This window comes from Cavia porcellus, unplaced genomic scaffold (genome assembly GCF_034190915.1).
Source record: "Cavia porcellus strain 051 isolate PalLab524CR breed Dunkin Hartley unplaced genomic scaffold, mCavPor4.1 scaffold_28, whole genome shotgun sequence".
NCBI classification, from domain to species: Eukaryota; Metazoa; Chordata; class Mammalia; order Rodentia; family Caviidae; genus Cavia; species Cavia porcellus.
This window is the reverse complement of record NW_026947511.1, coordinates 38,860,833-38,886,161: the sequence shown is the minus strand read 5'-3', so window position 1 is coordinate 38,886,161 and position 25,329 is coordinate 38,860,833. Positions and strand designations below refer to the sequence as shown.

At 35.8% G+C, this 25,329-nt stretch overlaps 1 protein-coding gene across 7 annotated transcripts in view; it reads right to left on the bottom strand.

The window, feature by feature from the left end:
- The window catches only part of Supt3h (SPT3 homolog, SAGA and STAGA complex component), a 357,727-nt gene extending 332,798 nt beyond the window's left edge, over positions 1-24,929 (bottom strand). The window contains exons 1-2 of one of the 7 annotated variants that reach the window (XM_063238790.1): positions 24,749-24,929; positions 14,939-15,039 (exon numbers count right to left, since the gene is read on the bottom strand). In XM_063238790.1, the coding sequence (XP_063094860.1) occupies positions 14,939-15,039 (101 nt within the window). In that variant the 5' untranslated portion in view covers positions 24,749-24,929. Of the gene's footprint in view, positions 1-14,938; positions 15,040-16,405; positions 16,550-24,748 lie in introns of those variants that run through there. The other 6 variants (XM_063238789.1, XM_063238791.1, XM_063238788.1 and 3 more) reach the window with 6 other exon arrangements.
- Between the last annotated feature and the right edge of the window lie 400 nt (positions 24,930-25,329).

Sequence of the window (25,329 nt, the reverse complement as noted above, 5' to 3'; positions counted from 1 at the left end):
GTTATTGATTTATGTATGACTGTTATAGAACAGTGTTTCAGTTTTCTTAAGATATGTTTCCATGTTTCTCAAGTTATAAATGTAAAGTTTTCCAACTGTATTTAAAATCTTTTGGTGATATATATGCACAAAAGAAATATCTCAAGATAAATCAGTTGGACACAAAGACACAGACATATATCATTATAGGCAAGATAAGCTTGACACAAACAAAATTTGCCCTTGTGATGTCTTTTAAATTGTAAAGTAACCCAAAAAAGGTTACATTCTACACATCTTTAGACATCTTTGACTTCTGTCTACAAAAGTAAACGAGTATACACAAGTGCCAGAAAAAAATTCAAATAAAGGAAACAGTATCTTGTGAAGTAAGTTTTCAACCAAGAGGCTAAATTCTACAGATTTTTCTGTATCACAAAACTAGACTATAAATGTATCATAAAAACCTCACTGTATCGGAACAACAAGGCTAAAGATTGACCAATTTTGACTCCTAAAGATGAAAGTAATACAACACTTTTCATTTGACATCATTAAAAATGTGAAAGTTCTTCCTTCTCATTACCTATATGAAGGCTATAATCAATACATTATCAATTGACACTACTAAAATGTCATCTGTATTCCAGAAGTATATGTACATTTCATTGAAACACTGGATTCTGGTTTTCAGTAATTAATTCTGAATAATTTGCACACATGTTTAAGAACAACTGTACTAGACAATTTAAGTTACAAGATACTGTTTTTATCAACTGATTGGTTTTATATTTCATAATTAAGATTCTAGTATTTTAGTGTAAACTATAAAATACTCAAGAGGTAAGCAAAATGTGACTTTATCATGCTCTTCCACTGCCTCACAACCAACCAATACTGCACTGTTCTTGCTCACTGCAAATTGCTTCTTCTTTATCTCCTTCAAAATAGATATTTTCTTAAGAAAAACTAATCTCAAGTAAAACTAGAAAGACTCAAGTATAACTAGAAATTGACTCAATACATAATTACTGTTTTTGTAAAGGTTTTATGAATCTTTAGGAGAAAAAAAGCTGAGCCAAAAATATAATTAAAAGTAATACTTGATACCATATGTGAAAGTCTAAATAATTAAGTTAAAGACTGTTAACTGCAACAGTACAATTCACCACAAAAAAAAAAAAAAAAATTCTGGAAAATGACAAATAATATTATTTCTAACAGAATTAGAACAGAAGCTCCTTAAGATCAGGGATTTTGATTCACATTCTGATTTAAGCTACCAATCTCACAAAAGACATAAATATTTCACAAACTGGCTATACTTAGTAGCACTTCTTTAAATGTTAAGACTTGAAATGAGAGGAAAAGGGAAAAAATTAACTTCAAAGCAATGAATGCTTCATAAAAATAACTGTCATGCTATTTAGAAGTGACCATAAATGCAGCAACACATCTTTTAAAAAACACTTACAAAAAGCATTAAAAAAAAAAAATTTAAGTAGAATTTTTTCACCTAATGTCAAGTTCTTTAAATTCAATACCTAAAGAATTAAGAGATATAATAAATTAAACCACAATGAACAATTCTACTTTTAAATGAATTCTTTGTTATTGATTTATGTATGACTGTTATAGAACAGTGTTTCAATTTTCCTAAGATATGTTTACATGTTTCTCAAGTAATAAATGTATCTAAAATCCAACTGTATCTAAACTCTGTTCAAACTGTATCTAAAATCTTTTGGTGATATACATGCACAAAGGAAATATCTCAAGATAAATCATTTGGACCCAAAAGACATAGACATATTATCATTATAGGCAACAATTCAAGACATTTCTATGTCTAAATTAATGAAATCTTTACATTTTCAGTTTATTTTATAAAGACTATGCACATAAAAAATGCTTCAAATAGTATATATACTTCACCCAACAATCTAAAATAACTCCAGTATTGTAATGGCTTTTTTTTTTTTTTTTTTGAGACAGTGTCTCTTTATGCAGTTCAGGCTGGCCTTGAGCTCACTAAGTAGCACAGGCTGGTCTTGAACTGGCAGTGATCCTCTTGTCTCAGCCTCCCGAGTACTGGGATTACAGGCGTGAGCCACCACACCCAGCTGTAATGTCATCTTAAATATAAAAGTAAAGTATATTAATGCTGACTTTTTTTTAAAATGAGGAACTAAAAGCCAGGTGCGGTGGACACACCTATAATCCTCGCTCTGGGGAGGCTAAAGCAGAAAATTACTATGAGTTTAAGACCAGCCTTGGCTACAAGGTTTGTCTGAAATATACACTGACACTCTGTCTCAAAAAAAAAAAAAAAAAAAGAGAGAGAGAATGAATAAGACAGCCATATTAATATTAAGTTCTAGCAAAGAGATGGTAGGAAAGTACACCAGGTTGATGTTTGGAAGATCAGGCTTCAACCCTCAACTAAACTATGTATTCCAGGACACTGATGGTGAACCTTTTAGAGCTTTCAATGATGCAAACAGCCCCCACAGCATGCATATAAAGGTTGGCAGCCAGTGTCCTAGGATAAATGAGCCCACCACTCTGATCGTCAACTTCTTTATGAGTAAATACAGTGACTAACACAACTAATTTCCAAAGACACTCAGATGTTCTTTTAGCCTAATTAGCTGATACTACTCAGATTCTTTTACATCTCAGTCTCAGAGAAGTGGCCCTGAAAAAAAATATGGGAAAGCCAAGCACAAATCTACACGTTATCCCAACACTCTTGTAGGCTAAGGCAAAAGAATCACAAGTTTGAGCCTAAGCTAGACAACAGACATTTATACCAAACATCTAAATATAATACAAATGATTTGCATGCCTAAACTAATTTAAACCACATAGAATATCTTAGTTTTATTTCCATTTTATAAATAAGAACAATATTAAAGAGACTTACAAATAGCACTAACAGGTTTCACTCATATTTCTAAGACTTTGTTAGGATACTCATCTTTCCACAGACCATACATATAATCTTGCAAAAAAGGACTATGCCATGGAAATCTAAACTCTAAACCTAAACTCTAAAATATATTTCATGAGCTCAGGTGGGAAAGGTACCAATATAGTAAGAGAATAATGGGGAAAATAAAATGTTATTTCTAAAATAAGTATTATAGGTGAAAAACAAAACCAAAGGCCTAGTATAAAAATGCTCACAGATTTTTTTTTAAAAACAACCAAAAAAAAAAAAAAGAACTCATTTGACTTTATAACTGGACACAGAATATAAAGATTATCCATGTCCCTATTTTCTATTTCTCTATGTTGAAGACTTTTAGCCTCTTAACCAAAGGCACTCCATGAGGCTGTCCTTTCTAACGATCCAATCCACTGATAACTTCCTAGTTAACACCTCAGAGGCACCAGAAACTATACAGCAAAAACATGTAAAAAATCCTTGTAATCAGAGAGGGGAGACAGACAAATAGATCACTATGAAACATCAAATGAAGACTTCATATGAGAAAGAAGTACAAGGTGCCAAGAACACAGACCAGTAACTAGGAAGACCAGAGAGGTGAGAAGACTTTCTGGAGGGCATGTTGAAGCTTTTTGTTAATTTTCTATTCCTCTAACTCTTTTAATGACTGCTTGTACTCTGCCTAATTTTAAACCTCATGAAATCTCCAATCTCTTCCTCTTCCCCTATTTTTCTCCAAGTTGGTCAGCTGCACTGTATCTTGATCAATCCCATTCCTTTCTACTAGCCTAAGCTTCAGATCAGATCTTTCAACAAATCAAATTTTATAACTTTCCACTACATCTGCCCTTCAAAATTTAAATCAAGTGATTTTTGTTTCCCAATGCTGCTATAAAACAAACTTACTGCTTATCAGATGCTGACTGCACTCAGGCAAGTCCTTGGCAACTTAGGTAACCTTGAATCTGACCCTGATGAACTTTCTCCTAGAGTCTACTACTGCCATACAAATCTTGCCTCTCAAAAGTCTCTCCCCTATCTTTGCCAGAGGCTTTGCATACTCCTTCAAAACGATATGAATGGTAACTAAACACAGCTAAATTAAGTATTATACCAGACATTTTTACAGATTAAAAAGTAGGGACTGAACTAACCCAGCCATCTAAGGAAAAATCCTTATATTATTTTACACAGAAAAGAAATGAAATTCCATAGGCCTTACAAATAAACTTTGACCTGACATCTGATGGGCTTTGAAAATACAACCCAAGGTCTGAGTTCAGACACATGCAACTCAACTCTCAAAACTGACATTAACTCTATGCACCAAAGATTAAGTGATTTTTTTTTAAGAAGAGAAAGTGTGTCATTTTCCTAGCTCATGAACTCTTACTATAGACACAAATCTAATCAATTTGATTGCTAGTCTCCAATAGATAGGGATCAGATTACAAGAAAAGGTAAAACAAAGTCTGCTGTTACAGACTAAGCCTCATATGAAAACCACAAAATTAGCAGCTGCCAAGTAAGAGCAAATATAAACTAAAAAATGCATAAATTCAAATGAAACGATAAAGCAGGAATTCATCATAGGAACACAGTACATATTAGGCCTCTGTGAATGTCTAGAACATCAGTGTAGTACAAGCAGAGACACTATACTACAACTATACCTGTTGCTTTGTTCAGTGTTAAGTGATCATAATCTACTGTAGAAACTTACACTAAAAGGCTCAGAAAAAATACATTTATATTATCATTATGTGAATAAAATATATTAAATATATTTTCCATGAATTATGTTGCATAAACAGATATACACATAATTGCATTAGAATGTAGGGTTTTCTAGACTAAAAAAGTGAAGCTGGTCACATATTACCAATTACAACCACCATTCAAAAATAATAAATAATTTAAAAGTAAGAGACTAAATTGGCTGATTTTTACACAGTCCAGTCACAGTACAATTTTACATTCATGCAAGAAAAACAATTGAAGAAAACTGAAGTTTTTTGACTCTTTAATCATACACTAGTTAACCAACCCACTCATTAGTCAGTTTTTTGGGGTTTCTGTTGTTTTCTTTTATTTTGTTTTTGTTTTTTTGGAACTGGCAATTGAACTCAATACCTCACACTTGCCAGGCAGGCGCCATACAGCTGAGCTATATCTCTGGCCCTAAATCAGTTGTTTTTGCTCTTTCTATCCCATGTTGTTTATCCAATAAACTTTCTAAATGTAACATTACTTCAATAATCAACTTAAGAAGTAAAATGAAATGACAAACCAATGTCTGAAATCTGAGTATACAGCAAAAAGCATAAAATGAAAAGAAAAATGAAACTGCTTAAAATTTGCATTTAGAATTTGTTTTGGAACTTGATGAAATGATTACTAAAAATTCATCCAGAGGAATAAAAATAAGACCAGAAATATTTTTAAAAGTTTGTGGACAGACTTGAACTGTAACACCAAATATTAAAACATATTAAGAAGCTATAATAACTAAAATAATGCAATACTGGCAAAGGAATAAAAAATTCAATGGAACGAAGAACAAGTCAAAAGTAATAATTTATTATCTGATAAAGGTAAAATTTCATTTCTGAGGGGAAGGGAAGGTTTATATAATTTGTGGTGGTAAAACCACTGGCAAATCAATTTAAAGTAAAATTGACATCATGCAACAACAAAATGGATTAAATATTACACTGCAGAAACTAAAAACCTGAAACATATCAAAATTCAGGGTAGAATTTTAGGTCAAAGGCAGAAGCAACAAGACACATAAAACTGATTGAGCTACATTAAAAATGAAAACTCACGGGGGCTGGGGGTTTAGCTCAGCGGCATAAGCGCCTGCCTTGAAAGCAGGCAGTCGTGAGTTCGATCCCCGGTACCGATAAAAAGGAAAAAGACAAAAAAAAAAAAAAAAAGAAAAAAGAAAACTCACGTGTTTTTTTTTTTTTTTAAACTCACTACCAACAAACCTTGAAGAAATCAAAAGATTAAAAAAAGGAGGGAATGTCAAATACAAACAACAAATACTCAAAGCATTTAATATGTATTAAAACTCTTCAATAAACAATAGAATAAAAACAAGAACTTGCTAAAACAGTACTGAGAATATGATCATACAACCACAAAAGAAAATATGAATAGCCAAAGTACTTTCAAGCTCTCCCATCAAAAGCTGATAAACAATACAAAGTCTCTAGTGTTAAATTGTTAAGAGTAAGAGGGAGGGAATGTGACAGAAATGTAAGTCAGTTCAACTTTCTAGAACAAAAATTAAGTTAATATCAAAAAAGCTAACTTCAAAAAGATCACTTCTCTTAGAAGTGGGATTTAAAATTATTCTTCTAAAGTTCTAAGGTACTAGGTAGTAAGATTTCATTATATCATTTTTGAATAACAGTAAAAACAAAAAGCTGGAAGTAACCTAATGATTCAACAGAGCATTAGTAATATGACAGTTTTTAACACAAATGTTGATCACATTGTAGTGAGGAGAACAGGCAGAAACTATATAAAAGCACAGTAATGACTAAAAATCACTAAGAATTCTTTTAAAAAATCAACTCATACATGTCCTGACTCTTTTCTTTTTTTTTTTTTTCTGACTCTCTTCTGATAATGGATTACTGACAGCTTTTACCCTTTTTTTGCTTATCTGTATGAGGATCTTGTTATCTCTACTCACTTAGAAATCCCATTTAGTAGTCAGTTTCTGTGAATAACCAGTGGCTTCCTGAGTTAATTGAACAGTAACTACAAATTCTAGCAAGGCTTCAATTAAACACACCAGACTCCCAACAGTCTCCTATATATGTTGCCATACAGTGCTCTCCATGTGTATTATTTACCAAAAAAATTAAAGCAAGTACAAAAATGTACAGTGTATAAAAATGAAAAAGAATGTATTTGCTTATACACAGATAAATTTTTGAAGAATAAAAACAATATAACTTGTTACTCAAAAAATGACCCCAAACAAAAGGAGTGCATGACATTTTACTGCTTATTTTTAAATGTTTGAGTTATCTATTAAAAACTAATAATTTTATATGCTAAAATATCTATATGTTATATTAATGTTGGCAAGCCTACATATTCTATCAGTGCATCTAAAAGACATTAAGGCCTTAAGGAAGGTCATCAAAAACATTTAAAGTATGTTTTCTGATCTAGGAACTTGACTTTTGAGAATTAGTCCTAATGAAATATCCAACTATATACTCAATGACAGGTAGGTAGTCTGTTGGAAAGTATTGCAATGCTATTCCTAACACTAGAATATAAAAAACAATATATTTAGCAAGATATCATAATAGAATACAAACAAATCCAGCTATAAAAATAAACTACATATTTATCAACATGGAAAGTCTTACAACATATATTAAGACTCAAGCTATATAACAGTAATTATAACAAAAGCTTTTGGTATTAATTTACTGTTTAATAAAACTTTTTCAATGCACTAGAAAAGAAATGGAAAAATAAATACCACAGCAGTAGCAGAACCTTAACTCAGGCAGTCTATTTGTCTTTCCAGAAAATAACCTACCTCCTTCTACAATAAAGAAATATAAAATATCACTTCTCTTAGAAAAAAATGTTGATATAACAAATCAATTACCATACCCATTACATTTCAAGGGTTTTCTAACATATAAAATTCACCACTACAGAACTAAATCAAGTTCTCCTGACTCTATATCTGCAATCCATTCCACTGTACAGTGCTACCTTAATCACTCACTTAGTTTTCTTTGTATTGTTTGCTCATTAAAATATTTAAATTTTATTACAAATTCCAGACAAGTGAAATTTCATTGTCTTTTAAAAATAAACATTCTCGGGGCTGGGGATTTAGCTCAGTGGCATAAGTGCCTGCCTTGCAAGCAGGCAGTCGTGAGTTCGATCCCCATTACCAATAAAAAGGAAAAAGACAAAAAAATAAATAAACATTCTCCATTCACATACAAACATACACCAGTGCTTGACTCCGAAATGAGCTGTGGGTGGCACATGCCTACAATCCCAGCTACTAACTGGGATGAGAGAGACAGAGCTATAGATAGAAACAGAGACAGAGGAAAAATAGGTAGGAGGGAGGGAAAGAAAATGAACTGAGTTGTACTCCAACTGTAACTGTTTAGAGATAACACCGAAAAGAATGTTATTCCTATTGAATACTAATTGACTGCCAGCGTAGCCCCCCAAAAAATGAACAACCCCACTTCCCTACTAAACTCTAACAACCAATACAATACAGGAATAGGGAGAAAGTCATAAAAAAGTTAATAGCACTCTACCAGTCATGGAAAAGCTGATCATAATGTGAAATGACAAAGAAATCTATCACAAGTAAAAGAAAACGATTAACCAAAGATAAGATCAGTCTTCACTATTCTCTAAAAAAGTGATTTGTGGGCTCTAGTCTGTCCTAGGAAAACAAATATGACAGAAAACCTCAGCAAAACTTTCTTAAAGGACATATGATAATAGGGTCCAGAGATTCATTGGCAGTGTGAGCACCCACCTGGCAAGCGAGAGGTGGTGAGTTTGATCTCTGATACAAAAAAAAAAAAGACATATGGTATTTTAAGCTTTTTTAAAAAGTTAATGTGTTAATATATTAAAATTTTCACAGAATAAGTCTATAAATTGTGTGTCTCAACACTGACAGTCAAAAACATGCTCTGGCAAACTTAAAATATTGCCATGAGCCCTCAGAATCAAAAAAAGATTCATTCTCTCTCAAGATTCTAACATTCTTTTTCTAAAACTACACTTTTCCAACCTAGAGTGTTTACATCCTGCGCCAACAGATTTATGTAAAGTACTCAATACATGATTATAGATATCAAACTTTAATTGTAAATCCAAAGTTACTGTCTAATAATAGTAGTTTCAGTACTAAAGAATCCATTTTTACCCAGTACCTTTTTTTATGGATTCTGAATTTGGTACATTTTTAAAGCCAAAGGTTTCCAAAATCTCAGAATAATAAAAACAAACTGACAAGATACTAATTTTGCAGCTACCAAAAATTTTGCAAATCTAGCTGTAGAAAATTAAAGACCCAAAAGTGAGGGTAGAGCCCAGAAGCATATCACTTGTCTGCTACTGCAGGAAGCCTTGGGTTCAATCCCCATCCCAGCCACTACACACAAAAGGAAAACTATTATCCCAGCATGATAATCAAGTGCAGTGCAGTACGTTCAGAGCCATGAACACAGGATTTCTACAAAAGACAAATATAAATAGAATATACATACACACAGACATACATACATATATATGTATAAACTAAACATATTTCAACAGTATTTATACTTTCCATAATAGAAAATGAATATAATATTCAGCCTATCAATCAAATCTGACATGCCAAAGTAGCCAAAACTTAACATCCTCAAACTTTTAAGGAATTGTTATACAAACACAACTTGAAAAAAAAAAAGAAAAAAGAAATCAAAGACTGCGTCTAAAGGAGATATAAAATCAACAGGTCACATAATATATAAAATGCAATAAAAATGTACAACCCAGAAAAGTATTCATCAGTTTTATGTTCTGTATTTCTTCTGTGATATTCAATATAACTAGCCACTTGCTCCATGTGCCTACTTAGCTTTAAATTAAAATTAAATAAGCAAAATTTAAAATTCAGTTGTTCAGTTATGTAACTTAATGAATACATTCAATAGGTACACATGACACAAATAACAAAAGCACAGAAATGGAAATTTCTATCACTGTAGAAAATTCTACCAGACAGCATGTTATAAGCAAATCCTTTCATAAAATTACGTACTCCTTCCCATAAAATTAAAACACTTAGAACACTTTTTTATAAACTTACCAATCAATATAAATGACCTTTTAAAAGATGACAATAACAGCACACAGTTTACTAAGTGCTTTAATACAATCTCATTTCTCTTCACATTAAACTTGTAAGGTAGACAAATGAACAGTCCCTTATGTGAGTGGGTACTGTTGAATTCAGAAGCATTCAAATGGTAGAAATCTGACTATCTCTAAGCCATATGTCCATACCACCCTTGCAAGCCCAGGGACACAACTGATTTTATAACATCCACACGAAGGGTTACATCAACAGTCACATAAAGAATATTATGAAGACTATTTACAAACTGCACCACGAGGACCTGCTTCTGCCACAAATTAGTTATGAACAGGAATCCTCACTGTCCAGCAACACAACTGCAAATTTAGACAGAGGGATCTGAGGATTTTTAACTATTTTTCCCATGTTAGTTAGTATCCATGTAGGGATTTCCATCACAGAACTACTCCAATGACTTGTTCGCTGAATTTTAAGAACTCATTTCTAAAAGTGAGCAAGATGTTCTTCTGCCAGTAGCTGTACCATTATACTAAATTAAATGTAGTTATTTTTCATGAGAGAATTGATAGTAACAAATACAAAATCAGGGGCTGGGGATTTAGCTCAGCGGCATAAGCACCTGCCTTGCAAGCAGGCGGTCATGAGTTCAATCCCTGGTACCGATAAAAAGGAAAAAGAAAAAAAAATTGAAAAAAAGAAAAAAAACAAATACAAAATCAAAAATTTATTTTGCCTTGTTTATAAAATGATACTTTTTAACATAGGTGTTTAATTGGATCTAGAGGCTTAAATACTTCCTATTTCTGAAAGAAAAAAGTAGAACCAATTTTCCTGACTCCTCTCATGTTCTCCATCTGGTTTTACAAAAGATTTCACCTGCTAGGTGTGGTGGCACATATCTGTAATCCCAATACTCAGGAGGCTGAGTCAGGATGATCACTAAGAGTTCAAGGCTAGCCTGAGCCACTGGGACACAAAGTGAGTTTAAGGCCAGCCTGAACTCCATAGCAAAACCCTATTTTAAATACACAAAAGTTTTCACTTTCAGGAAAGACTATGACCAAGTTTATATTACAATGTGAAAATCTTCATAACTACTATAAACTAGAAATTTTAAAATATCAAAAACAAGGGACATGGGATATAGCTCAGCGGCACAGCACCTGCTTGGGAAGCACAAGGTACCAAGTTCTCAATTCCCCAATACCAAAAGCAACACAAATAAACAAAAACCCCAAACAAATGCATTTCACAAAAAATATGTTTAAACACATATTTTCATGTAATTCAAGTATTAGGAGTTAATATAAAATGTTATTTAGGGATAAAACATAAAAACACATTTAAAGATATGGTAATATTTATGCCCAAAATTATGAATTAACACAAATATGACATCTAATAAGGAATACACAATAACTACATAATTCTGATAAAGGGTTTTTTTTTTTTTTTTTTGGAACCAAGAATCAAACTCAGGACCTTGCACTTGCCAGGCAGGTGCTACGCCACTGAGTTATCGCTCCAGCCCTTACAACTACATAATTTTGATGAAAGATTAATTTATCTCTTGGGTACTGATATTCCCTTGCTGAACTGGAGGTTAGGAATAGAAAAACTGAAACAAATATTATCATAATATGAAAAATCACAACTTAACCTAATATTTTTTATTTTAAAAAATCTCATTACTAATAATAATTGAACATTTAGCTTTCACTTTACTATTTCATTACATCATGTTACATATTATGAGGTACAAGTTTATAAACTAGATTCTATCAATCAACTAAAGATGCTACTGACTGAAATATAGTTTAAGTATTAGGAGTACGAATTCAGGCATCAGACTACTTAACTATAATCCAGTGCTGCCACTGATAGAGGGTCAACCTTTGTGCCTCAGTTCCTTCATCTATAAAAGGAGAACAGCAATATCTATCCTCATTCATAAAACAGTGTGCAGAAGCACTCAGGAGGGCATGTGGAATGCAGGCTACTCCACAGCACTCCTTATCATCTCTGCTATTACTGAAACATCTTTGGAATATTAATCCATCTGTTACTGAAGCATCTTTGGAATATAAATGTATGTGTCAGCACTTTCTATTACAAATCAAAAATTTTGCCTATTTATAAAAATTTTTTTTAAACACAGGTGCTTAATTGGATCCAGAGGCTTAAACATTTCCTATGTCATGGGCTGACCTAGAGCTTTCTTTTTAAGGAAACAGTATTTCCTTAATTGTCACCTATGTCAGCTAAAAAACTAATACCTTACTAATAATTCAATTAAGCACACATCAGCAGTCCTTAAGGCCTGATGAAAGGAAGGGTAAAAAGAAACATACTCTTTCACAGCTCTTTTATACATACGATAATGCTGTAGCCTCCTGTAGCAATGGACAAAATGTTGCCATTTATCCTAAAAATTTCCAAGACTCAAACCCTACTTTGACATTATTTGTTCAGTTTTGAACAAGCTGTGCTTCAGGCACTAGCAGCATACTCCAAGGACGTACCAGGCACTGTCAGAACATAGTTCTAGAGCTGGAAGCTGACCCTGAGAGTGCTCCCTCTACCGTACTATATGAACTGTTCGATGTCCTATTTCACGACAATCAAGTTAGCTTTGTGCTCTTATTTACTGCTTCTTGAAGGCACTGAGATCTCATCTCATCAATTCTCAATGAATGCTGATTTTTAAAAATTCAAAACTTGTAGATCTATACAATTAAGACAAGTTTTACTATGTGCAAAGAAAACTGATTTTAAAAACTTTTTTCAACAGAACACTGTGATACATACCTATAATTCCAGCTGCTCAGATAACTGAGGCAGGAGAATCACAAAATGGAGGCCAACCTGAGCAACTTAGCAAGATGTTTTCTCAAAATTTAAAAACTTAAAAAATAAAAGAGGGTCTGAATGTGGTAAAACACCTCTGAGTTCAATCCCCCATAACACAAAAAAGAAAAAAATTTTTTTCAATCTGTAGATTTTACATAAAGATGAAATTTTCATTTTGAAGAATTTTATAGTATAAAAACATTTTTTTAAAAATGTGGTTACAGAACGACTAAGCTACCAAGTTATGAAACCTGACATCGTCACCAGGTCTACAAATCTGACCAAGTAAAAAATGACAAGGTAAGAAATAGATAAATGGGTAAAATAAGAGGGAGAGAGAGCATTGTAATTCTTAAATTTGTTAAAATAGCTACAGTGTAGACTAAAAAGATTTCACTTTTAATTTATATACTGCTGAAGTTTAGTAACCTAAAAAACTTCTGGACCCTTCCAACCAGTATTATCCACAGAGCTAAAATAAAGACCATATAGCAAATGTGCTCACTGTGTGTTCTAGGTAATAAGGTAAGGGGCAGCTGCTGTCATCCAACCCACTAGTACCATATGACTATTAACCTTCAATTTTAAATCTATAAATTCATTTCCTAAACAGTGTTTTACCTATGGTATTTATCATTCATATTAAAATATGGCAAAGTCTATAAAAACCCTAATAGAACAGACTGGCTGCCAGTTTCATATTATATAGCAAATCATAACAATTTCAGCTGTGATTGCCAACTGTATATCTTTCAAGTGAAACCAATTCCTGGAAATGACACTATTCTTACTCATTTAGATAACACTGAACTCATTAACAGTGAATGTATAGGAAGACAGAGCAGTAGAGGGCTGGAAAACACTAATACAAATAAGCTTACAAGAACTGAACCGCTTGGGCCAGGAATACAGCATCCTGCCTGGCAAATGCAAGATCTTGAGTTCCATTCCCAGTATTAAAAAACAAAACTAAACTAAACAGCAGCAGTTAAGTAAGGATTCACAGAACAAAATTCCTATAGCACAAAATAAATTTGGCAGCTTCAGTCTATACATTCCCATTTGAAGAAGGCACATAAGCAAGGATAAAATGTATAATGATTCTAATTTCATACAACAGAACACTTAAAAATCTCATACCAACAAAAATTAATGGTAAATTAAAAGGGATTTTGTAATTTTGGTCCTATTTCCCTTTCTGTGAAGAAAGTCACAAGGGGAAAAAAAATAACTTCAGACTCTAAATGATGAATACTAACCACTAGAGTGGACTATGAAGTCTGAAATAGAAGGAAAATGTACATTTCTTCCAGAGTCATAGCCAACAATAACTTTTGCATTTTGAATCCAGCTTAGGTATATTAGTCAGGAAGATGTTTGCAAAAATATTTAATAGGAAAGTGCTGAATTTAGCTTTATTTCCTCAGTATTTTTTGAACATTAATTTACTTTTTAAATCTTTTACTAGTATATTTGAATTGTGTGGAGTTGGTACATGTACACAATACATTTTTATTCCCTCCCTCCATCTTGTGATCCCTATTTATTTTTTTAATGGTTTGAGGTACTCCAAATGCTTTAAGAACCTCTTGTAAGTATAAATGACAAACGAAGTATCTTCTTATACTTTCTTCTTATAGCAAGGCTATTTTTATAGATCAAAGGTCAAAGAGTTAACCTCTGAATAGAGGTATTTTTTTCAATCTTTTAAATTTTCCTCAACATTCTGAAATGCATTCAAATACTACTGAAACTCCCAACTAATTAAGGTTCATGGAATTAAGGCATTTGAGAAAAGCTGAAAACATCTCTGCAAACATTTCAATAATCTAAAAATATAATCAGTCTCAAAATTTCTAAGTTTAAAATACAATAACAAACAATCCATGGCCAAGTTTACAGCACAGCAACACAGAGCCTGCCCGCCTGGCAAGTGTGAGGTCATGAGTTCAATTCCCAGTACCAAAAAATAAAATAAAATAAACAATCCATGACAGATTTGAGCAAATCAACAAATGTGTTTACATGATCATTCTTTTGACCTTTTATAAGAATGAGCCAATATTCATTTTTCAGGTACAGAACATCACTGACATTTTTATCAATTTTGCTTCTTTTGCACATCTATTTAAATGTTACCAGGGATTATTTCACATCTGATAAAATACAAATTACCTCCAAGCTAAGTCTATAAATTCTATCCCTATTGTTTTACTTCAATGTGAATAAATTTAAAACAGCAACAGTCATAGTATCAAAGGCATACTTACATCATACTTTGCAACTCTGCCACAAAGCTGACCGACTTCCCTGTACTTCTTCCACTACTTGAAATGGAGGTAGACATTGGGCTAGCTGCAGTATTATTCATCTATGTAAAAATAAGAAATGAAGCTTAGAAAATGTACTTTAAATAAATGCATGAGAAAATAGAACCAACGATACATTACTGCTGATAATATCTGTTCTGCATGAATCTGATTTGCTTAATGCACGAAATTATGGTGGCAAAAAGTTGCTGAGTCATGTAAGATAGCAAACAAATACCCTGTTGGATGATAATTCAATACCTATTCTTCAATACATATGTAACAAAAATATCAATTTAAAATATTTTGACAGACCTCAGTGGTCTTAATCATGTGTTCAAGAGGTCCCTAAGATTAGTGATTCTTCGGAGCTAGCTACTAGTGGCCCCTAAGCACACATACATAGCCAGCTTCATCCAGACACCCCCAAAAAATCTTATTTTTCTATTTTATGTATGAAGATTCCAAGTAAGACTTCACTTAAAGAAAGTTCTATAGCTCTAAGACACAAAATTACAAAACTACAGCATAATCTCATCCATTTGAACCAAAGCCAAAAAATAAATACAAATAAAATCTATCAGTCTACCTTAAGTAAGCATTTTTATATTCTATAATCTCATTAGTAGACAACCTTCAATTTGAAATATGACCTATTTCCTCATAAAATTAAAATGATACTTATTGAGAAAACTAGATGCCAAACTTCATGTATGTCATTTTATTTTACCCTTATGGCATTAAAAAAGAATTAGTAAAGAATTAGTTGCTGGGGGCTGGGGATTTAGCTCAGCGGCATAAGCACCTGCCTTGCAAGTAGGCGGTTATGAGTTCGATCCCCAGTACCAATTAAAAAAAAAGAATTAGTTGCTGGGTTATGAGCTGCTGGGTGTGTTGATACACAACTATAATCCCAATACTCTGACAGACTAAGACAAGAAAAATCCTAAATTTGAGCCCAACCTGAGCAACTTAGCAAGATTCTGTTCAAAATACAAAATTTAAAAAGGGGCTGAGAATGCAGTTCAGCACGAAGGCCCTGGGTTCAATCTCCAACACTTAGTCAAAATAACAATATAAAATTATGAAATCAAAGCCTCAACTACACATTAAGTACTCAAAAAGCAGTATTTTATACATGCATGTAAACTACACAGTTTTATAATCCTCTTTAAATATGAAGCAGGCATAGTGGCACATGCCTAGAATCCCAGGGCTCTGAGAGGTTGAGGCAGGAGGAATGTAAACTCTAGCCCAGCCTAGGCAAACCTAGAGAGATGATATTGCAAAACAAAGAATAAAGGAGTTGGAAATATAGCTTATTGTTAAGGTCTTTGTTCAATACCTAGTAAGACAAAAATTCTAAAAAAATACTTTCAGATTCTAAAAAACAAAGCTAATGTTAAAGCGGTAGAAAGAATTTACAACCTGCATTTACAGTGCAGGCTCGAGCTGTTACCACACAAAACGCTACGGTTTGTCGCTTGAGTCAGGTGGCAAGACAGCAGGCAAGGCAGAAGTAGAGAAAAACCTTACTATGCTGACTTAAGAGACACTGCCCAAGAAGCTGATTCAGGAACAGCTCAAAGAGGAGATAATCACAGAACGATCGGCACCTTCCCACAGGTGCAGGCTTTTGACCAAGTAAGGCCCATATGATCCTGATCACCTAGTTAAGATCCTCATGTCCTGAGCCTGTTCTTGTCATTGATTACCTTGCCCACATGCAGTTCTTAACCCACCAGACAATGTACAGGTGAGGGCAGCTGCCTCCAGGCTCTCTTGCTGACCCCAAAACTCACAGTAACAAAACAGAACATCTTTTATTAGATTACTGTGGCTGAGAAGGGTAAAATAAGCCTAAACTCAGAATAGAAGTAAGATATAGTCTCAGTGCTGCGATTCAGTGTGAGACTGCCTTGGTTCAATTTTCAGCTCTGCTACTTTGCAACAGTTGTGGGCAAGTTTATTTCTCCATGCTTATTTCCTCATCTATAAAATAGGAACAACTGTCCCAACACTCAGAGGGTTGTAGTGAGAATTAAATGAGTTAACACATATAAAAATTCAGAACAATACCTAGCACACAGTAAACACACCAAAAATGTTACTTATGGAAACATCACGATCCTTAAGAATTTCCCCTTCTTGCAATCACAGCAGTACATGCCTATATATTATACATTCTTGGACGCCAAGGCAGGAAACTGGAAAGTTCAAACCCAACCAAGGGCAACTCAGGGAGACCCAGCTCTAAACATAAAAATTTAAAAAAAAAAAAAAAAAAGCTATTGCTCTTGCAGCGAAGTGCACAGGCCCTGGATCTCGCTGCCTTCTGGGAAATTTATATTTGTAACCCTATGGTAGAGTTATTGGAATTCTAGTGAGTTCATTCCAATCTACCACTTCCAGTGCAACCCTTAGTGAGAATAAAGACACTAAGGCATATCTATAGTTGTGGGGAGCCAAGGTGGTCTTAAGTCTAGCTAGGGTGATGGTTAACTGAACAAAGGCCTCGATCCAGGGTTCAACCTGGGTTTTATTCACTTATGAAGGGGGTGGCTTGAGGATGAATGACTATGGGAATAGCGGGAAGTATGTGAGCGCTGTGAGCTGAGACAGGTAGGAAGCCAGAAATCATTTCTGCAATACACAGAGAAGGGTATGCAGAAAGAGTAATCTGCATAACACAATTCAAGGTTCTGAATAATTTCCCCCACATTTTTGATTCACCAACATCTTCATAGATGACACCTATTTTTTCACACTCTTTTCCACTTGGATATGTATCAATTATTTCTTGAAGAAGGATCTTCACAAACACATTAGCAGTGTCCTTCACTACAGTCCTGCAGGTCGTCCTCTAGGCGGCCGGGGCCGGTCTGGCTGAGAGCATTCAGGGCGCCAGACACCAGGAGGGCGCGCCGGTCGCCCTTCTGCCCTTCTTGTGCCGCCGCCAGCCCCGCCACCTAATGTTTTGGGGTTGGTGTTTCAGCTCTGATGTGTAATCTTTTTAGGCCCTGGGAAGTCATAGCCTCTTATCTCAAGGCTTGATTCCAGCCAATAGCACAGAGTTTGGCTCTCCTGCCTGTGGCTCTCCATCCCACCCTGCTTACTCATGTTTTTTAGGAGTTATGGAGGCAGGGTAACACTAACTTGTCACCTTGCTTCAAAGACTGACATCAGAATCTCAGCTGGACCAATTTGCATTGCCTAAAGCCAACTGAAGGGATAAGAAAGCCCTAGACAGCTCTGTACATATTTATTCATGGAAATAGCGCCAGTTTAGCCAAAATGGAGATAATGGCTCTTTTTTCAAGGAGAGTCATCCAGGTAGTCCTCCACATTAGATCACCTTTATTTCACAATCACACAAAGTTTTAAAGACTTGAATACTAAAACACCTCAATGCAATTAAACAAATTAAGTAGTTCCCTTACAAAGTTCCCTTTTCACTTGACATCACTATAGTCAGTTACCTTTGCACTCTGTAATTTGTATGAAGCCAAAATTCTCCTTTGTTTTCCTGTTTCCTCCAGTTCTAGAGTGGCTCTATATGTGGCCCATCTGTATGCTCTCTTTTATTTCAATTCATTGTCCACACTGATGCCAAATTTGTCTTCATAACATATCCCTCTAGCCTGCCCAGACTTGTGAGTAATGATACAGTTGACCAGTTCAGATAAGCAGGTTGAGCCCCATTCAGGATAGGGATCAAATAGCTACCAACTACTGCCTAAAATGGCCCTGAGAGCCAGGCCAAAATTACTACACAAAAAACCCAACACCACAGAAATAAAAGGAAAAATTTCCACTCAAACCTGAAATCCAAAATTCTAAAAGCATCACTTCATTGAAACCTAAAGACTTTTGAGTTACTTTTTCCCACAAATATCAAAATAAACATTACCTGTTGCTACCTGAATTTAAAAATCGTATTACCAATCCAGGGCTGGGGGAAAACAGATGGGAAACCCAGGACTTAAACAGCAATTCAGCAGAATTAGGACAAAATGATGAAGAAAAAAAAAAGTAAAGAGGCCATGCGTGGTGGCACATACCTGTAATCCCAGCTCAGGAAGCTGAGATAGGACACCTGCTAAGAGTTTGAGGCCAGCCTGGGCTACAAAGTGAGATGCCATCTCAAAAACCCAAAACTACTACAAGACAACAATATGCAATGTATTAGTTATTCAAATCCTACTAACCTGTTTTGAAACTTTTCTCTTAAAAAAAAAAAGTCTAGGTCCCTGAAGAATCTCAGAAACTGTCCCTGAGGTTGACAAAGAAATCTTAAAGATATGTTGCACTGAGCTATATCCCAGTCTTTTTTTTTTTGAGATAGGATCTCTTCCTAACTTTTTAAATTGCCAGAGCTGGGTTCCAATTTACCTCCTGCCTCAGCCTCCCACAGGGCTGAGATTATTACAGAAGTAGGCTACCACATCCAACCAGTTAGCCTGTTCTTTCTGAAGAGAATTTAATAAAACAAATTCATATTAAAAACTGCTTTGGGCTGGGCTGTAGCTCAAAGATAAAGTGTTTAAACATGCACGAGGCCCTGAGTTCTACCCCCGGCACCACAAGAAATAGGTTTTTTTTTTTTTCAGTTGTCTCCCTGCCTCAAATGTTTCACATCAAGGGTATTTATTGGTAAAAGGTAGAGTCCCAATCCTAGTCTATTATAACCATGACCATCCTTTCACAGTCAATTTATTTAATTTTTAAATCAAATAGGTGAGAAATTTTTCTTGACATTATAAGCTGATCGTTCATTAGACCCTTTAAAATAATTATTCCCCATACCCACTTTTTTTGAAGATTTAGATAATTAACTTCTTTAGACATTAACTTCTTTGCACATCAAAGTCCTATCATTCCGAAGCTTTAGTTCCTTTCTTCCAGACATTAAAAAAGTCTGTTAAAAGCAGAAGCACTCAAGTCAATTTTCTCTAATAAATACAGTTAACATGGAACTAAAAACCTACTGTAATCTTCTCAATGGGTTAATGTCCTGCAGTTGTTTCAGCTTTCAATTCAACTGCAGCTGTTTGCCATATTTTACAAAATGAATTCAGATGTGCAGATTGGGACCTAGATTATTTCAACATGCCACAGTTTAAATGTGAACTCAAGGAGTAAGTTCATTTCTGATTAATACTATGTAAACTTGATGACTAAATCAATAGCCAATACTATGTCACATCTACAAAATACTATTCTGGAGGAAAAAAATTAACTATCTTTTCATTTAAAGCAGTGGAGGTAAGGGTATTACTTCAAAAAATACTGCTACCAAAAAAAAATCTAATTATAGTGAAGTTATACATCACAAAAAGTAAACCAAGCAAAATGCAATGAACACACCACTGGATTTCCATTTAGAGATCCCATTAGGAGTAACTAAATGTCCAGAGAAGAAATACTATGAGAAACATCTTTAAGCTTAGAAGACCTCAAAGAATTGGAAATCTTACTAATTTCTGCATCCTCAAAGCAATATCAAAATCTGGACTATGAAATCTATTAGCTTATTAATTGAAAGATAATGGAATTTATTATTACTTCTTCTGTATTACTCCTGAGTAAAACTAATTCAGACCTATCTATTGAGCATCCCCAATTCCAACTGTAATCATTCATAACCTCACATTTCACAAAATTAATAAAAAATGTTGGTTTAAAACATTTTCATAAGCCCCAATGGCAGAAAAGTAATTATGGTTCATCCAACACTACTATGCACTGCATTTTAGTACTATTATATAAAAACTCGTTACAACATGTCTGCCTGCTCAGGGGGTCCATGGGAGATTTTTGTGGGTGGGGTCTCAAGGTTAAAGAACACGTGTGTACAAGACACCAGCAACAACAGCAGGCAGCATGGAGCAAAGCAGAGCACAACAGTGCAAAAGCAGCCTGTGTCTTTACTGTATAGTTCTTATAACAAGTCATTATCTCATAGTTACATTCTTGCATAGTGGCATAACCAGCACAAGTGTATTTACCTGTGCTAAGTCAGGAATACATAACTATCTTACTGTGCACTTTTGCCAGACAAGCAGTGTTTCATCCTTGGGTGTCTCAGGTGCCCCTGAACTTTGAAGCAGTCTGACTGGTCCCCCACATGTCATAATCTAAATTTCCACTGATATGAAAAGTAATACAAAAATTCAATCACCAGGAATGCAAAAATATTTGAAAGTCCAAAATATCTACAAACTTCTACAGCTAGTTTTTAGAATAATCAATGATAGTTTCAATATACAATATTAATATGGGCTCCCTTTCAAGTGGACTTTGGAAGGTTTTATTAAAACCTGGTTTTTAAACTGTTGAAAATCAGTTCTACCAATCCACCCCTTTCCCACAGCAGTTAAATCATTCAGTATCATCCCAAACCACAGCATACACTCATACCCTTACGCCTAAAGTTACACCTGCAGCCTATCTTGAAACAATTCAATACTCTCAACCTGTCACAGCCCTAGTGGTCTGGAACAGCCTGACCATATTCATCACCTCCAAAAAGCCTCTCTACCTACGCAACTATAAAGAACTCGCCTTTCTTGTAACCATGTACATTCACTTAATATTACTTTAGGGTATGTTAATTATTGTTAATACCAAATCTCTGCCCCACATCAAATCTCTGCTCAGATTACTTGCCAATGACAGCATCTTCCTAACCCACAGAGAAATACGTCACCACTTAAAAATGTCTCCATTCTCCTCTACCAATGGTACTACGTTATTCCTGCAATAACATTTCAGCACCCGCTTAAAAGTCAATACCGTCTGTGCTTTGAGTTTTTCATTCATTAACCTTACATGTTAAACACCAAACAGTAGTAAGCTAGGGATACGGTTACACCTAAGTCAATAAAAAAAAAAAAGAAATATATTATAATACCAGACAAGCACACACACAAATATATATTATGCTTCTTCAGTTTTACATTAACCTTCGTTTCTATTCCATGTGCTTCCATATTCAGTACTCTTTTACCCAAAAACTGAATTTTGGGATGTGTGGTGGCACACACCTGTTATTCTAGCACTTTGGGATGGAGGCAACTTATTGTGCAACTTACAGTACAACTTAAGCAACCTGAGCAACCCTGTTACAATTTTTTTTTTTAAAATGGTTTGAAATGTAGCTCAATACAAAGGCCCTGGGTTCAATATTCAGTAGGGAAGAAAGGAAGAAAGGAGGGAGGAAAAGAGGGAGGGAGCGAGAAAAGGCATTGGTGTTAGACAGATGGATAATCAACTATAACAAAGAAAACGATAACAATGCAAATTGGTAGGAGGGGTACCAAAAACACATAAACAGACTTCAGACTACAATCTGACATTCACTAACTTCATCCAAATCCCTCATTTTCAGGTGAGGAAACTGCAGTCCATAGGTGTTTCTTGAACTGCCAAAGAACACAACATATTTAGTCATAGAAGTTGGGACCAAAACTGAGGTCCCCCTGACTTCTGGTCCAGAGTTCTTTCTACTATACATGAGGACATACAAATAAAAGGTCACCACAGTTTAAAGACCTCCACAATGTGTTTGTCAAAATGAATTCTGCTGTGAAATATCTGCCTATGCCCAACTGTAGTGGGCTCTAGAGTTCACGTAGACTGACACTGAATCATGTAACCTTGGGCAAGTCATAGCACCTCTCTGCCCAGTTAAAATGCAACTTAAAATACTCCTCTTATCCGTTACATGAAACAATGTAGCCAATACCTTTCCTGCTCCCTCCCTTCCTCCTTTCTTCCCTTCTTTCTTTGACTGATAGGGTCTTCTTTGCAGCCCCCAACACCAAAAGATCTTTTTTTTTTCCACCCAAAAAGAACCAAAAAGAAACCACCCAAAATTTCTATCCAAAGTAAAGCTTTAAAATTATTAGTGGCTTCAGAGGGTAAGTCACTAATTAATCCTGTCAATCTAGAATGTAGCAGGCATTGAACCCAGAGCCTTCATACTGAGCTACACTGCAGCCCCACCCCTTTTTGAGAACCTAAATTGCCACGCTGTGCTAGAACCTGGAGTCCTCTCTGCTCAGGTTCTCATTCTGCTGTGATTACAGATGTTTGCCACAGTACCCAGGCCATTTGCTAGTCTCATTCCAGGTATCTATTATTTAAGAACAAAAGCAATTAACTATCATTGTTTGAAAGCAAATGTATTTCTGAGACTGCAATATGGCTAACCCTCTAAAAGTCTGTATTATGAATTTCAGCAAGTTTAAAAGTAAATGATTATGTGGTCCCAACTAGCATAATTTTGAATGACAGGGGCTATCACAACGCTCAACGGTTACTGCGACAACTCATCAAATTGCTTATCATACAAAAGCACAATCTTTCAAACAAATAAGTTTCAAAACTAAAGTTGATCACGATACAGTATAGTGACTGAAAAAAACTCAAAAGTGTTGTGATGGTTCTCCAGCTAAATGTGACATTCGCTGCACAGCCCAGGAGTCAGAATGCTTTGCTTTAATTTACCAGGCTGTAAATAAATACTAACAGACGTATGCTTTGAAGTATAGTATCTGAATGAAAGGCATTATTTCAATTACGGTTTTTTTAAGGAAACAAGTTCCAAGAGCTGGCCTCAAATTTAAAACTCAACCAAATCAAAAGGTGAAAGGGTTCTCAACATGTACGCCTGTGCTATTCCACGCAGCAGCCACTAGCCAAATATGGCCATTTAAATTGGAATTGATGAAAGTAGAAATTCAGTTCCTCAACGGCACTTGCCACATTTCAAGAGCCACTTGTGCCTGGTGGCTACCATTCCGGGACACACCCAGAATGCAGAACATTTCCACCATAAAAGCACGGTTGTAGAACTACACACACTTTGCCTGGATGTCTCAAGATAAGAAATTTGCGACACCAGGATAAAGAGCAATGTTTTTGCAGAAGGTTATCAAAAGGTGTTCCACAGTCAAATTCAGCTTCTTCGGAACATCCACCTGAAATTCTACCGGTCTATTCTTCAAATAAGTCTTTGCAGACATCTTCTCCCAGATAACGTTGGGGTTTTTTTTTTTCCCCCGAATGACATGATTAAAGGTTTAACTTCCAGCCAACCACACGGACACACGGTAGTTACTCCACGTGCACAGGAATAACTGTGTCCAGGATCCTCTCTGGGTCCTCTCGTAACATTCGACTACCCCCCTAACTTCACTCTCACCCTGTCAGGCCCAGGGGCTTAATTTTTAATTGAAACAAACAAAGTCTCACATTCATTCGCTAAATCTCTAAAATGATTTGATGTCTAAAACACATAGATCAAAAATAATTACAAGCTGAGGATGGGATTACACGCCTACAGTCAAAGCATTCTGGGAGGCTGAGGCAGGATCACGAGTGCCCGCCCCCAAGAAACAACTTAGTCAGGAACAGTCTCAAACTTTAAAAATAAAACCAAGAACTGGGAATGTCATTCAGTGCGAAGGCCACGGGTTCAACACCAGTACCGCACAAAAATAAAATATAAAAAATTTTAAAAGTCAAGCAGGGGGCGTGGCGAATATGCGTCGTGTGCAAAGAGCCACAGTCCAGAGCCTGTATATTCTGAGCCCATTTTACAGACCCAAACAGCGGGCAAAGAGCTTAAAGGGGCTCCGCGAGGGTCACGGTGAGGCAGCCTTCTCCCCGGCGGGTGCCTCTGTCGCGAACACCCCTAAATCTCCTCCCGCGCGTGGCCCAGACCCGCCGCGAGGCCCGCCGTTCCCGCCCCCGCACCCCGACAACCTCTGCCTAAGGACACTGTAGGCACAGCTCACGTCCCGCGTGGACGAGGAAGGGGCGGAGAGGTGCGGCTTCCGCTGCTAGGGCCCGGGACGCGATTGGAAGGGGCGGGCGGGGCAGGGACGGAAGAAGGGAAAGCTGACTGGGCGGCGCTGTACAAGAGGCACAAGATGGCGCGAGCGCGCACAGGAGCGAGCGAGACGGCGTTCCCGGATTTGGCGGTGCGGACGCATGCGCACTGGGCACGGCGGCACTCCCTTCTTCCCGACAGCTCTGCTTCCGCCACGCTAGGGGCGGGGGCAAGCCAGTGCGCCGGAGACTGTTAAGAGTAGGTATTCTGGGACTCGACTATTAAAACAGTAGGTGTTCTGGGAATGGCCAGGTAGGTTAGGTCTGGATTCCAGTCCTGCAGAAGTGACCTGGCCGGGTTCAGCAGCCAATGGCCCACGCTGCAAGTTTCTTTTTAACTCTAGGGTCCAGATTGGCAGTCGCAAACCTCTGCAGGAATTGGGCGATCTGGAATCTTACCTGGATTGCGCTTTTTTGTTGTTGTCGTTTTTTTGTGCTATTGCTCCCCCACCTCA